This window comes from Pelophylax lessonae (genome assembly GCF_965119305.1).
Source record: "Pelophylax lessonae genome assembly, chromosome: 2".
Classification (NCBI taxonomy): domain Eukaryota; kingdom Metazoa; phylum Chordata; class Amphibia; order Anura; family Ranidae; genus Pelophylax; species Pelophylax lessonae.
This window is the reverse complement of record NC_138769.1, coordinates 653,024,549-653,040,356: the sequence shown is the minus strand read 5'-3', so window position 1 is coordinate 653,040,356 and position 15,808 is coordinate 653,024,549. Positions and strand designations below refer to the sequence as shown.

The 15,808-nt window shown below is 43.9% G+C and overlaps 1 protein-coding gene across 1 annotated transcript in view; it reads left to right on the top strand.

Annotated features, from left to right (window-relative positions):
- VPS36 (vacuolar protein sorting 36 homolog) overlaps positions 1-15,808 on the top strand; it is a 103,168-nt gene that overhangs the window by 29,794 nt on the left and 57,566 nt on the right. The window contains exon 3 of the mRNA XM_082248352.1: positions 2,943-3,013. Coding sequence (XP_082104478.1) covers positions 2,943-3,013 — 71 coding nt within the window. The remainder of the gene's footprint in view (positions 1-2,942; positions 3,014-15,808) is intronic.

The following is a 15,808-nucleotide window of genomic DNA, read 5'->3' as shown; positions in this document are numbered from 1 at the left end:
GGACCTGCATGCAAGTGACATGTCAATCATCAAGGGGGCACCAAAAGTGCCCTAGCGGCCCAAGAAGTAGCCGGCATTCTAAGGTGGGCAGAACATTTTGTTCCAGCCATCTCTGCTGTGCATATTCCAGGGGCGGAAAATTGGCAGACGGACTACCTCAGTCGGCAGACGTTGGATCAGGGAGAATGGTCTCTCCACCCAGAGGTGTTTCATCAACTGTGTTTCCGCTGGGGAACTCCCAATGTGGACCTGTTGGGCTCTTGTCTCAACAGGAAGGTGCAGAGGTTCATAGCAAGGTCTCGGGATCCTCTGGCCAATGTCACAGACGCTCTGGTGACCCCTTGCGGCCAGTATAGTCTGATGTACTCAATTTCTCTGATAACTCTTCTGCTGAGACTCCTGTGAAGAATTGAGGCAGAGGGGATTCCAGTCATCCTAGTGGCCTCACAGGTCTTGTTACGCAGACCTGGTACGGCTGGTCGCCGATGTCCTTTGGAGACTCCCTCTCAGAGAAGATCTTTTAGCTCAAAGGCCGATCTTCCATCCTGCTTTACAGTCGCTGGCTTTAACGGCTTGGCTGTTGAAAGACAGCTGCTAAGGATAGAGAGGTGTCTGAATCGGTGATTCCTATGCTGTTAAAAGCTACAAAATCTACTTCCAGGAAGATTAATCATCGAGTCTGGAAGGTGTATCTTGCGTGGTGTGAGTCTCCGGGGTTCCTTTTTCATTGTCTCGTGTCTTTGGAGTTTCTCCAAAGAGGTGTAGATCAGCTTTTTCGCCTTGGGTACCATCAAAGGCCAGATTTCATCCCTGGCAATTTTCTTTCAGTGCCCATTGGCCACGAATTCTTTGGTTCACACCTTTGTTCAGTGGGTCCGCCACCTGGCTTACCTGGTGAGGTCTCCATTACCTCAGTGGGACCTCAATTTGGTGCTGTTGGTTCTTCAGAAACCACCTTTTGAAAATATTTGTGCGCTTCCTCTGCTTACTTAGCCACCAAGTTGGCTGAGCTGTCTTGTCGGTCACCTATTCCTATTGGTCCTTACAGATGGGCCTCGTAAGGGGCTGGCCGCATCTGTTGCGACCATTTCCAGATGGATCAGACAGACGGTGGTGCAGGCCTATTCCATTAAGGGTCAGGATCCTCCTTTCCCTGTTAAGGCGCACTCCACTCGGGCGCTTAGTGCCTCTTGGGCCTTCCGTCATCAGGCGTCAGTGGTGCAGGTTTGCAAGGTGGCCAACTGGTCATCCTTGCACACTTTCACTAAATTTTATAAGGTGGATGTGTTGGCATTTGCGGATGCTGCTTTTGCCCGCAAGGTTTTTAGGCCGATGTTGGAGAGGATTAGTCCTCTTTGAGGGTGTATTTTTTGTCAGGTGAGCTCCAGTTGTTCCTGGTTGAGGTTGAGCTCCTGTTTTACCTGGTTAGCTACGTTTAGCCTTTGGGAAGATGTGTTTATTGCTGTGTTCTTTACACCCCTTATGTTGACACTGCTTTGGGGCGTGGGATGTGGAGCTGTGTCCGTCAATGAACGAAAGAGAAAACTAGATTTTTGTCTTACCTTAAAATCCTTTTCTCTGATGTTCATTGACGGACACAGCACCCGCCCCTCTATTGAGTTGGGTTATATGTTCTTCTGACACTGCTTGTTACAAAAACTGAAGATCTGTAACAGGAAGTGGGAGTATACCCCCTAGGACTGCCCTATAGGCGTAGTCAACCTTTTTTTCTGCCTAGTGTCCTACTCCTTTAGGGGGCAGCATAAACCCAAGGGCCAGGAAGATGTGGAGCTGTGTCTGTCAATGAACATCAGAGAAAAGGATTTTACTGTAAGACAAAATCCAGTTATTTCAATTATAATATCAAACAATTCAATGCGCACTTTTGTTTCTCACTTTGTGAGTGACTGAAAATATCAGGCAAAAATAGGATCTATCGTATTATAACTGTAAATGATCTATCAAAAACAGTCACTTAATCAATCTGAGTTACAATCAGTTCTTTGGACACATGCAGATATTTGTTCAATGGATCAGAAGCGATCAATAAAATTCTGCCACAGCCAATCGTGTCAGCTGAATCAAAATCGATGGAGAGCTAACCAAATTGATTAAATGGAGGGTCTTTGGGTTGTGATTTTTATCCATTTCAGTCATTTTAGTTGCACTGAATTGAATGATCATATCCTATGTGTGTGGCTATCTTAACAGTGTATTCTGTGCATGCTGTGGACCAGGGGTGTCAAACTAAATGTCATTGCGGGCCAAATCAGCATTATGGTTGCCCTCAAAAGGCCGAACTAGATGTCCCAACCCTCCTTACATCAGATGTCAAGAGTCCTCCCACCATCAGAAGTTGAGTCCCCACTATCCCTTACATTACAGTGCACCCCCCTATCTTGTGCTGCTGATGATAAGAAGCTGAGGGCAGAGCTGTGAAGCAGAAAGTGCAGGGTCTGGAGTAGGGCTGGACCCAGCTGCCAGAGATTGCTGAATGCTGAGACCAGGGGAAGCGGAGATGAGGGGATGCTCCGGCTGAACAGAGAGGCGCAGGATCTGTAACAGGAGTTCTGTCATCCTCTCTGCTGCCTACTGCTAAAACAGAGTGGGGGTGGAAATGAGGGGAGTGCTGCAGTTGCAAGAGAGGGGCAAGGGCAACATGAAATGGCCTGGTGGGCTGGATTAAGCCCATGGGCCTTGTGTTTGACACATGTGCTGTAGACTATGAAAGTTGCAGGGAGGAGGGGGCTGTAGTAAACTTTGATGATTTGATATTGGGGTGTTTCCATGGCTCAAAAGCCTGCACCCCACATTCAGATTTTAAAACCACAACTAACAAATTCGAGCTAACAGATTATAGAAGTCCTTTTGGACAGTTAAGTGCCACGTGCAAAATGTGACATTGGTACTTACTAAATTAGTGTATTTTTTCCCTCTTTTAGGATTTCTGCATTGCAATTCCTCTTTCCCAAATTGTGTTCACAGAAGAGCAGGCAGGAGGCATTGGCAAAAGGTAGGTGTTCCATGTTCATTGCATTTTATCTTTTGGCAGTAATGTGGTTAATTTACTAAAGGAGTAGAGCATGTTCACTATCAAAGTGAATTTTCTCTCTGCCAAGCTTAGAGAGTGAAATGAAGTTGTGCCAACTTTAATCATCCAATCACGTGTAAGCAAATATCCTTTTTTTTTTTTTATTTATTTTCCTTGCTCATAATTGGGTATACTTTTGTAAAGAAGTCCATCACTATGCACTTATGGAATAATGTGATCACTTTTTGGTTATGCACTATTTTTATATTTGAGCGCGGTCTACTAACCCCTTTGCATACTTTTGTAAAGTGAATTTTACTCTTTCGCCTAATTTACTATGTGAAAAATCAGTTTTTAAAGGGATAATTCACTTTAAAGGTCAACATATTTGACTAATTTAGTAAAATCAAGGTATATGTGTGACTAGGCGGGGTCACATTTGGCACTGTGCTTGTCAGGTTTTGGGTTGGGTAACATTGCTGAGATTTACCATTACCAATCCACATTTGGTTGTTAGTATATCAGGTAGTACAGCTTGCTAGTATAGGGGCAGGGATCAGAGATAGCATTGAAGATTACACAATGATGCATTTGTTTGGCCATGGTGACTCCCTGCAACCTTTGAAGAATGGGATATCACATGTCCTTATCTGAGCTTAGTTGTTAGACATTAAAGTGATAATAAACTCTTAATATTTATTTTTTTACCTACAGGTTAGCTTATAATAAAGCTAACCTGTAGGTAAAATGAATATCTCCTAAACGTGCACTGTTTAGGAGATGATATTGCGAGCAGCAGCCAGTGACGACACTGGCACATGCGCACCTGTGCCGTACTTTCAGAGCTGTGTGCTGCGGCCGAGACTCCCATGCACATGTGCGAGATTGACTTCATTGGGGCTAAGCCAATCAGACGCCCAGAGTCCTCGAACCCGGAAGAAAGACTGGGGGAAGATGGAAGCCTCTGCAGTGGTGACAGCACGCCGCTGGAGGGTGTCATTTTAAGGTACTTTTTTCATAATATGCTATGCGGTGCATACTAGCACATTGCAATATTGCTTTGCAGGTAGAAGGTTTTTTTTTTTTTTTTTTTTTTTTTTTTTTTCAGTTTACTACCGCTTTAATGGCCTGTACACACAATCTGAAAATCGGATGAAAAATACAGCTTTCGATGCGATCGTACGATAATCCGTAACATTAGTACAGAGCTTTCGAGAGCCGATCATGTCAGTTTGATCGCCATGATCAAACATTTTTGGATCGGTATCGGCAGATACACAATGCCAGATATCGGTATCGGGACAAGAAAAGTCGGATCGATGCACCCCTAATATGTAGCCACTGTGGCTTATTGAATGTATGGAGAAAATGGATGACAAATTTTCTTTAACAGTTTTCTGGAAGCCTCCTGTCTCATCTCTCCCATGTGTCTCATGTCAGTGCATATGTTTAGGACAGTTTGGCCAAAGTGCTGTGCTGGCAGAGCCATTGTGCAAGAAGCACTTGATCCTCATGGCCTTCAAGTTACATTGTCATTAAGGATGTCACTGGTGGCAAGAGCACCCATCTTTTCCAGCGGAAGAAACCTAAAGAGAAGACTGCTAAGTAATCTCCCTATCTTACTAACAAGAATCGCTTTTGCTTCTTCAGTCCTTCGACTCCAACATCTGGAGACCCCAAGGTTGGCTTCCAGCTCTCTCTTAAAGCCTAGCATCTCCAGTCTGCCAAATCCTCAGCCATCCTTCCTCCACATGAACGAGCATGGAGGTGGTAAATGCAAAAATCTTTTAAATATGCATGGCCACTTGTTTGAGACTTAGATAGAGGAACCATTCTTGTTTCAACTGATCAAGTTATTCCTTTTTTTATTCTCCATATTGCACTGGAAATACTGTGGTGGCCACAACAAGCGACCTTTCAGCCATTTTTACTCATTAGGTTCAGTTTGGCTAAACTTCCAATTTTGTGTATAGTGCGTTATTCACATAATATTAGCTGATCCTTTTTATTTTTTTCACGATCACAAATAAGCCTTTGTTTTTCCTGTATAAAAGTTATATTCCTCTTCCCCAAGTTGTAGGGGCTGATGACAGTGGCAATATTTTGCTACGCATTTGATGATATATATTTTTCCATGTGCTGATTTTAGACTATCAGAGGCTTCAATTATCTGCTATCTCTGTCTGGCACACGTTGGCCTGTTTCCGTGTGAATATTTCAGCCTTTCATCCCCAGGGAGCCCACCATATAATGTAAATATAGGGACACTAGCTGAGAATGGGGATCTTATTTTAGCAAGTAGAATATCCTGTAGCAGGATATGCTAACTGCAATTGTAGTTTATCAAACTATAAAAAGCAAAATATTTTAGCATAATTAAATCTGTATTAAACCAAAAAATAAAAAAATATGTATTCTATTGCAGCTTACATGTTCTTGGATTTGGTGGCTGCATTTGTTTTTTCTTTATTTTTATTTTTTAACAGACCAAACTGTCCAGCAAACGTGGCAGTTAAAAGGTTGAGACAAACCATTACCTATGACAAAGATGCCTTACAATGACCAGCTTTTATTTATTTATGTAAAACCTTTGTCCCAAAAGGGGCAGAAAATGTTGTTGTAACTGCTTAAAAAGTGTTAGCTGGAGTTCGGCTTTAACCACTTTAAGACCTGGCATTCTCTGACACTTTTTGTTTACATTCAAAAATCGTAATTTTTTGCTAGAAAATTACTTAGAACTAGCGGTGCACCGAGATAAAATAAATATATACTTTTGTGAGATATCTATACACCCCTCACATTTTTGTAAATATTTTATTATATCTTTTCATGTGACAACACTGAAGAAATTACACTTTGTTACAATGTAAAGTAGTGAGTGTACATCTTGTATAACAGTGTAAATTCGCTGTCCCCTCAAAATAACTCAACACACAGCCATTAATGTCTAAATCACTGGCAACAAAAGTGAGTACACCCCTAAATGAAATGTCCAAATTGGGCCCAAAGTGTCAATATTTTGTGTGGCCACCATTATTTTCCAGCACTGCCTTAACCCTCTTGGGCATGGAATTCACCAGAGCTTCACAGGTTGCCACTGGAGTCCTCTTCCACTCTTCCACTCTGCCACTCCTCCATGACGACATCATGGAGCTGGTGGATGTTAGAGACCTTGCGCTCCTCCACCTTGCATTTGAGGATGCTCAATAGGGTTTAGGTCTGGAGACATGCTTGGCCAGTCCATTACCTTTACCCTCAGCTTCTTTAGCAAGGCCGTGGTCATCATGGAGGTGTGTTTGGGGTCTTTATCATTTTGGAATACTGCCCTACGGCCCAGTCTCTGAAGGGAGAAGATTATGCTCTGCTTCAGTATGTCACAGTACATGTTGGCATTCATGGTTCCCTCAATGAACTGTAGCTCCCCAGTGCTGGAAGCACTCATGCAGCTTTCTTGTGCATCATCTTTAGAAGAGGCTTCCTTTGATCACAGCCATGCAGACCAATATGGCACTGACAGGCTAACCACCCACCCCTTCAACCTCTGCAGCAATGCTGTCCACACTCGTGCGTCTATTTCTCAAAGACAACCTGTGTATATGATGTTGAGCACGTGCACTCAACTTCTTTGGTCGACCATAGCGAGGCCTGTTCTGAGTGGAACCTGTCTTGTTAAACCGCTGTATGGTCTTGGCCACCGTGCTGCAGCTCAGTTTCAGGGTCTTGGCAATCTTCTTATAGCCTAGGCCATCTTTATGTAGAGCAACAATTCTTTTTTTTTTTCAGATCCTCAGAGAGTTCTTTGCCATGAGGTGCCATGTTGATTTTCCAGTGACCAGTATGAGAGAGTGAGAGCGATCAGTTATAACACCAAATTTAACGCACCTGCTCCCATTCACACCTGAGACATTGTAACACTAACAAGTCACATGTCACCCGGGAGGGATAATGGCTAATTGGGCCCAATTTGGACATTTTCACTTAGAGGTGTACTCACTTTTGTTGCCAGCAGTTTAGACATTAATGGCTGTGTGTTGAGTTATTTTGAGGGGACAGCAAATTTACACTGTTATACTGTAAAGCTGTACACTCACTACTTTACATTGTAGCAAAGTGTCATTTCTTCAGTGTTGTCACATGAAAAGATATAATAAAATATTTACAAAAATGTGAGGGGTGTACTCACTTTTGTGAGATACTGTGTGTGTGTGTGTATGTATGTATGTATGTATGTATATGTATGTGTGTGTGTGTATATATATATATATATATATATATATATATATATATATATATATATATATATTGTAAGGGATTAGCTCGGTGGCGGGTGTGGATGACCCCGTGGGGGGTGCGTTTTCCCAGAGAGGTAGCCGACAAGTGCTTGCAAACAAACAGTGTGGTTTATTAAATGGTGTTTTCTTCACCAGGCTGTATGCAGCAAAACATCCAAAATAAAATAAAACAGAAAATAAATCCTTGCCTCTGTGGGCGGCTACCTTCTCACAACTGGAACCTGCCTAAGTGTCTGTCTCCAACCTACCGTCGGGCAGACTTCCTTGTCCTACAGCGGACACTCAATAGTCCTTTTATAATAGCTTCACAGGGCAACACAGTCCTTTTGTTTCTTTCACATCAACAGTTCGTCTTCTCACCTTTGAGACGTATTCACCCTTGGTTACCGTCCCGGGCACACATCACTCCGGGGGGTCTTCTCCCAGGCCCACACATCCTGTCGGGAGGCACACGCTGACTGTCCTCCTGCTCCCAGCCCACATGGCTTCAGGATGCAGCTTCTGGAGGCAGCAAACAATAGGACTTTCTCTGAACAAATTATAGAGCCTTAACTCCCTCATTCTGAACAGGTGAAGGCCTTTCAACTTCCTGCTGGCTAGCTCTGTAGCCAACACCCTAAATTAATTAATGGACTTCTCAATCAGGTGGAAATGTATCTCCTTCCTGTGACTACATTCCCAGATTTAGCTGACTTCCTGTCACATACCCCCCCCTCTTGTTTCAACCCTAGGGTTGGGACACATATTTCCAGGCACGCATGTGTCAGGCACTGCTGACTCACTGATAAGCCTCCTATTATCCTCAAGCTTCCGGATGAAACTGTTTTGTCATCTTCATTGACGGATTTCTCATAAATGCCACACAGTTTGTCTCTCATCTCATATACACATTCTTCAACTGCATTTTTGGCATCATTTTGCTCCTTCTCGTTTCTGTCATCTTCATTGACAGCTTTCTCATAAATGTCAGACAGCTTGTCCCTCATAACCGTCTGTCCAATCCACCATGGAGGACCGTGATCCATAGGCAACTCAATTGGGCTAGTCTTAATGTCTTCAACATTCTTAAGACGCCTCTCTCTGCAATCCATAAATGTTTTCCACAAAACTTTGAGAACCTTTGCTTCACTAAGCTTTGTTCCAAGTAGGGACTCTTGACATCCCTCTGTGACTTGAGTTGCCTCTCCATACATCTGTACACAATCATTGACTTTTTGTTGTAAAAGGGAATGATCTTCCTTCTTGAGCTTTGCTTGCTCTAAGATGCTGTGCAGAGGATTTTCCAATTGAGACAACAGGCTGTCACACATTTCTTCAAAGTGACCCCTGTTCCTTTTCCCAGAGATATCAATATCATTCACCAAACATTTCATATTCATAGGCAGATCTGAAGCATTTGCACTCATCAACTTCTTAAACTTTTCGCCCTCCTGAGCGAGTCGCAGTAAAGGCCTACTATTTGATTTGATATTCAGTTTATATTTCTTGCCAAACTCTTCACAGAAGAAGCCAACCAGAACATCATCAACTTTCCTTCCACCAACATAGGGGTCAAAGGCAACAACACAGTTGAACCCAGCGATCTGGGTGGTATCCATTATAGACCTCCTCTCTGCATCAATGAAGAAGCATGGAACTGCAACACATTCTTTTACAGGTTTCTTCAATGCACTTTCTGCTGAACTATTTGACCGCTCAAGGTCACCTAGTTCTTTTTCTCTATCTGAATTCCACATGGAATGCATCTCAAGATCACGATCAAACTTCTGCCACCCGTCTTTCACCAGTTCCATTTTGGAAACACTCCCTGAAAGGCACTTATTCATTTGCTTCACGTTTTCACCAACAGCCTTAGTTTTCTCCACTAGGTGGCGTTTGCTTTTTTCTCCCAGATTTATATCACTTGCTTTAGTTTTCTCCGCTTTAGTTTTCTCCACTAGGTTTTCAGCCTGAACTGAGAAATCATCACATTTCTTACACAACTCTTTTGTTTGCTGAAGCTCTAATGATACATTTTCCAATGCTTGAAGTTTTTGAAGGAACGGTTTATTCCAAAGGGGTGATTCAAGCCACGTGTCATCACATTTCTGAGGCTCACTCAGGACAGACCCCAAAACACTGATCCTTTTAAAAACTGCATCAGGCACACTATCCCCTCTTTGGGACAGATCCTCTGTTGCCTGGAATTCCTCTTCCAGTTCCTGCAACGGAATCTTCATCTCTTCTACTTGCTGTTCTAAGGCTCGCTTAGACTTTTCTAGCTCCTGAACTCTTTTCACAACATCATCCTTGGAGCTGACCAATTCTTCCATTTCTGTACGCAGCTGTTTAACACTTTCTAGTTCAGCCTTACACTCTAGAGCTTCCTCCAAAGAGCGAGCCAAGAACAGGGCTTTGCTCTCGTTATCACGCACCTCCGTTTCTGCACGTGCGCGTTCTTCTGCATATTTTGCAGACACAGTCTTCTCTTCACCAAGCATCTGATCAAACTTCTTTTTCACATCTTCAACACACTGTAATGAACCAACGCTTTCTTCCATGCGTTTTTTCATATCCGCTATCTGAGCTTGCAATGTTGCGACTTGCTCTGATAGGTTTTTCTTTGCTTCCGCCTCCTCTTTTAATTGTTCCAGGAAGCCATTTTTCTCATCTTCCATTTGTTTGAGCTTTGTGCTAAAACTCAGCCTTTGACACCTCTCTTCCTGTAAGAGTTCCTGCGTATCTTGCAGCTGCGATTCCAAGATAGAAAAATCTTCCGCAATTTCTCTAGATTTGCTGTCTGCTTGAGAAAGCTGATTTGTAACATTGTCCAGCTCAACCTGCAGTCGGTTTGCCTTCTCTGACAGCTTAGCACACAATCGGTCACCTTCTGACACCTTGACTTGCGATTCCAGAAGCTGTGCCTCTACTTTTTCCCTCTTATGTTCACAATCTCCTTTTCCCTGCATAAGAGCCTTCACCTCATTGGCTAGCATCTGGGAATAAGAATGTAATTCTGCCACACAGGCTTCTTTCTCCTTTAACTGCTGCTGGACACGTTGGGCTTCCCCTTTCCAACTTTCACAGTCCGCACGCCATTCATTTACCACATTGCTCAAAGTAGTGAGCTCATACACAGTACTCAGTAATTTAGCCTCTCTTTCACTTTTCTCGTTGTCGCTGAGAGACAATGTCGTTTTCAGAGCGACATTCTGTTCCTGCGACTCCTGCAGGTCTATTTTTGTAGCTCCCAAAGACTGAAGACTTTTTTCCAGCTGATTACGCAACTCCAACATATCAGCCATACTTTGCTTCTGCAAAGTCTGAATTTCACTTTCCTTTTCCATGAGGATGGTATCTTTCTCCATTATAGTCTCTCTGCGTTTTTGCAACTCGACCAAAAGAAGAGCAGTGGATTCTTCCCACTGTAACACATGAGACTTGAGTAGTTCATTCATTTCCTGCAAGTTTCTATGCTCCATTTTAAGCAATTCCAAGGCTTGTTCCTTTTCTTCCATTTTCCGTTGCAAGGCATCCAACTCAGCCCTGCACACATACTCGGTTTCCTCCAAACCGATGGCCTCCATTGGCTGTTGGCGTCTCTGTTTCCAGCCTGCCATGCTCTCTTGATGAGCCTTTTGTTGAGCTGCAAAGCTCTGCTGAAAATCCGCATTTGCCTGCTGTTGAGCTGCATTTGATATAATCAGATGTTTCAACATCTCCTCCATTTTGAGTTTACTTTTCATCTGAGCACACGTTTCATCAGTGTTGCTAGGGACAACAACCTTCCTCTTTAGTAGACTCTCTTTAGGCATGGATGGGGCTGGTTCAGACGGTAACATCCCCTCCATCCATAGAATCCGGTCTCTCATTTCATCTATCTTTGCATTCTTCAGGCGTTTTGAACGCCCCATCTTCAATAACTCCACAAACAAATTTTTCACAGTCCAGCAAAAAATTTTCAGACCACTGTCTCTTTAACACATGTAGTTTTTCTCTCTCTTGCAGGATCTCTTTTCCTGCGCACACAGTTTGTGCAGTCACTTGCACCAGACACAACAAAGTTCATCAAATAATTTTGAGACCGCTGTCTCTTTAAAACACTTTTTTTTTTTTTTTTCTGTCAGGATCTTCTCTCCTGCACACATAGATTGTGCAATCTCATGCACCAGACAAAGTTCATCAAACATATGCACTCCATTGCAGGGATCTCTGCTTATGCCCACTGCATACCTCCACCATATGTAAGGGATTAGCTCGGTGGCGGGTGTGGATGACCCCTTGGGGGGTGCGTTTTCCCAGAGAGGTAGCCGACAAGTGCTTGCAAACAAACAGTGTGGTTTATTAAATGGTGTTTTCTTCACCAGGCTGTATGCAGCAAAACATCCAAAATAAAATAAAACAGAAAATAAATCCTTGCCTCTGTGGGCGGCTACCTTCTCACAACTGGAACCTGCCTAAGTGTCTGTCTCCAACCTACCGTCGGGCAGACTTCCTTGTCCTACAGCGGACACTCAATAGTCCTTTTATAATAGCTTCACAGGGCAACACAGTCCTTTTGTTTCTTTCACATCAACAGTTCGTCTTCTCACCTTTGAGACGTATTCACCCTTGGTTACCGTCCCGGGCACACATCACTCCGGGGGGTCTTCTCCCAGGCCCACACATCCTGTCGGGAGGCACACGCTGACTGTCCTCCTGCTCCCAGCCCACATGGCTTCAGGATGCAGCTTCTGGAGGCAGCAAACAATAGGACTTTCTCTGAACAAATTATAGAGCCTTAACTCCCTCATTCTGAACAGGTGAAGGCCTTTCAACTTCCTGCTGGCTAGCTCTGTAGCCAACACCCTAAATTAATTAATGGACTTCTCAATCAGGTGGAAATGTATCTCCTTCCTGTGACTACATTCCCAGATTTAGCTGACTTCCTGTCACAATATATATATAATTGTATATTTTTCCACTTTTTATTATTAGCATGAGTTTTAAATAAATATGAATTTTCGGCCTTTATCGGCAAAGCGCCAATAACCCTATCCGCTTGCTGACCAAGCCTTTTCTGGCACTTGTTAACAAGTTTTGAATCAGTACTTTTTTGATAGAAAATTGCTTACAACTTAGAATTTTTTTTTTTTTTGTTTAGTAGAGGCCCTAGAGAATAAAATGTCACACAGTATTTGCTCAGAAGTTTTTAAAACGCAATTTTTTCTTTGGAAAAAAAATACACTTTTAAAAAAAAAAATAATGCTTAAAATCCAATACATAACCCAGTTTTTTGTAAAATATAAAAGATATTACAAGTAAATAGATATCTAACATGTCACATTTTAAAATTGTGCACACTTGTGAAATGGCAACAAATTTCGATACTTAAAGATCTCCATAGGAGACGTTTTAAATTTTTTTACAAGTTACCTGTTTAGAGTTACAGAGAAGGTCTAGCGCTGGAATTATTGCTCTCGCTCTAACGTTAGTAGCGATACCCCACATGTGTGGTGTGATCACTGTTTTTGCATATGCGTGCGTGACTTTTGTATGCGTTCGCTTTTGTGCACGAGCATGGAGGGATGAGGGTGCTTTAAATATTTTTTTTTTCTTATTTGTAAAATGTAAACATTCCTTGTAACAGAAATAAGCGACTAAAGCTCCTCTTTATGGAGAAACATTGGAGAGAGGGGGGACCCCTCCCGCTGCTTCAGAAAGTGATCTGGTGGCTAATTAGCTAAGCTTATGCAGGTTACCAGTTTAAAAACTAGAACTAGAAAATTAAAACCCGCGCTAAGATGGTGTATACAATGTGAATAAATATATATAAATAAATTAATATTATATCCTGAAGCTGCTACTCACTAGGTAAAATACCAGAAAAGTTTAAAATACATGAAAGGCAGCGCTAGCAGGTAAAATCAACAATCAGTGTATACAATAATACATAAAGTGCACAATGTGTTAAAAATACATAAAAGATTCATCCAAAATAAAGTGCAAAAGTGAAGTGCAATTCAAGTGCTCTCAGGAAGAAGACCCCCTGTGGGGATGCACTCACCCATTTTTTCTGTATCTGGTGAGTGCATCCCCACAGGGGGTCTTCTTCCTGAGAGCACTTGAGCACTTTTTTTTGGAACATTTAAGCACCTTCCAGCACCTTAGTTCCTCTGAGGGAACCATCTTTTCTACTACACTTTATTTATAATTTGTGTTTGCACTAATATATTTTTTGATCGTCTGATGGACATTTAATTGCACTTCACTTTTGCACTTTATTTTGGATGAATCTTTTATATATTTTTAACACATTGTGCACTCTATGTATTATTGTATACACTGATTGTTGATTTTACCTGCTAGCGCTGCCTTTCATGTATTTTAAGGTTACCAGTTTGGAGTTACACAGGAGGTCTGGTGCTAGAATTATCACTATCGCTTTATTGTTCGCAAACAATATCTCACATATGTGGTGCGAACATGGCTTACATATGTGTGTGCGACCTACCAATGTACTCGCCTTTGCGTGGGGCGCTTAAATATATTTTTCAAATAATTAAAAAAAAAAACACACAGCTCCTTTAGGATTCTTGACTGTTGGGTTATGCTGCCCCCCTACAGGAGAAGGACACTAGGCAGAAAAAGAACTTGACTATGCCTATGGCCAGTCCCAGGAGGTATACTACCCCTGTCTGCTATAGGTACTTTTTTTTGCCTAGTCAGGAATAAGGACCTAGTTCCTTGCTGGGATCTCTGGTCCTGGCATTTTTTTCTTTTTAAATGGCTTTTTTTTTCTCTTTTCTTCCTCCCCCCCTCCGAGATCTACAATCAGTCTGGCCAGCAAGCACGCGCAGACCACAGCTCTGTGTTAGGTCGGCCGCGATTTAGCCCCACTGGACGGGGGCTGGCCTGCGAGTTAAATGCCTCAGGAGGTCGCATACCACCAAGCTTCAGCTTGTGTCACAGCGTTCCTCCTGGCCGTCAGCCCCCCCCCCCATTTAGATGGCGAGGGGTTCTGTCTGGAGCGGTGCCCGCCTGGTTCTCGGTATGGTGAGCAGCTGTACTCCCTCTCCCCTTGGAGGGTTTTGGGGTGGAGGAGGTCCTCTGGGTTCCCCACCTTCCCGTTAGGCCCTCCTGTATTCTGGTTGTCCCCGTGGGTCATCTAGCCTCACCCCCCCTCCCCCATCTGGGGTAGTGTGGTGGTTTGGGAAGTTTTTTGGGGTTGGGGCATGGTGCTGTAATGGTGGGGAGGGGTACGATGACTGGGCTATCGACTGGGGGGGACTGTGCCTGGTGGGGGCTCTGTGCCCGGTTCTCCCCTTCCCTCTGGTGCTGTCTCTTGGGCCCCAGGGATCGCTCGTAGAGCCGCGCGGGGTGGCAATTTTGTCGTAGCTTGTATTGTATATAGCCGACGGCCATGTTTGTGTAGTCTGGCGGCCGTTTTTCAATAGCCCAACTATTTTGACAGCTTTTTCACAAAAGAGTGGGAACGTCCAAAACGTTCCTTTGTGCTTCTTAAATGCTTTGCGATGAGGTGCCCTTCCTTAAAAAGTGGACTGTTCCACCTGTGGTGACCCCCCTCCCGGTTTCCAGGTTGAATAAGGCAACCATGATCCCGGCTGAAGAATCGCCAGCCTTTAAAGGATCTGGCTGACAGAAAAGCTGAGGCTGTGGCCCGCAATAATGTTCACTGTTGTGGGTTTGGCACTTAGGCTGGTCTTCACTATTGCCCCAGTGTCTCAAACTCTGATCGAGTAGGCTAAACTTTTGCGCCGTGACCTGGAGGGTGAGCAGCTCCCCCCTGCCTTTGCTGAGATGGCGGAGCAGTTGGTCCATGGACTACAGTTTATCTATGATGCCTCTTTGGATGTGACTCCCCTGATTTCTAGGCTGTCTGTTTCGGCAGTGGTACTTAGGCGCGTATTGTGGCTTAAGTGTTGGTCTGCGGACCAGACCTCTAAAAAGGCTTTAACTGATCTACCTTTTCAGGGAGATCGCCTGTTTGGGGCTACCCTGGATGATATCATTAAGAGTCTCACAGGGGGGGAAGAGTACTTTTCTTCCGCAGACTGGTAGGTGTTAGGAACATCATCGTTGATGTGGCCCGTCCTTCTTGGCTCATAAGAAGTTTTTTTTGCCCCTCAGGGTCCACTGACAAGGGTTGAAAACCTTTCAAGCCCTCTTTGGGTGGTTCCAAGCGGCCTTCATCTGGCAATCCGTCTGGAGGCAAATTCTCCAGACCCACGGACAAGGCCCCTTCAGCATGAAGGTGCGCCCTCCCCCGTGCCTGGGGTGGGGAGAAGTCTTTGCTGGATCCGGGCCTGTGGACCTCCTTGGTTCAAGACAAATGGGGCAGTGCAAGACTTGCAAGGGTCTCTGCTCTGTTGACTTTGCTCTCCGGCTCTTCGTCAGGGCAAATCCTTTCTCCCCTTGTATTGGACAGTGGTCACCACGGATGCCAGTCTGTCCCGGTGGGGAGGTGTCCTGGGTCGGAGCTCTGCTCAAGGTTTTTGGACACTGG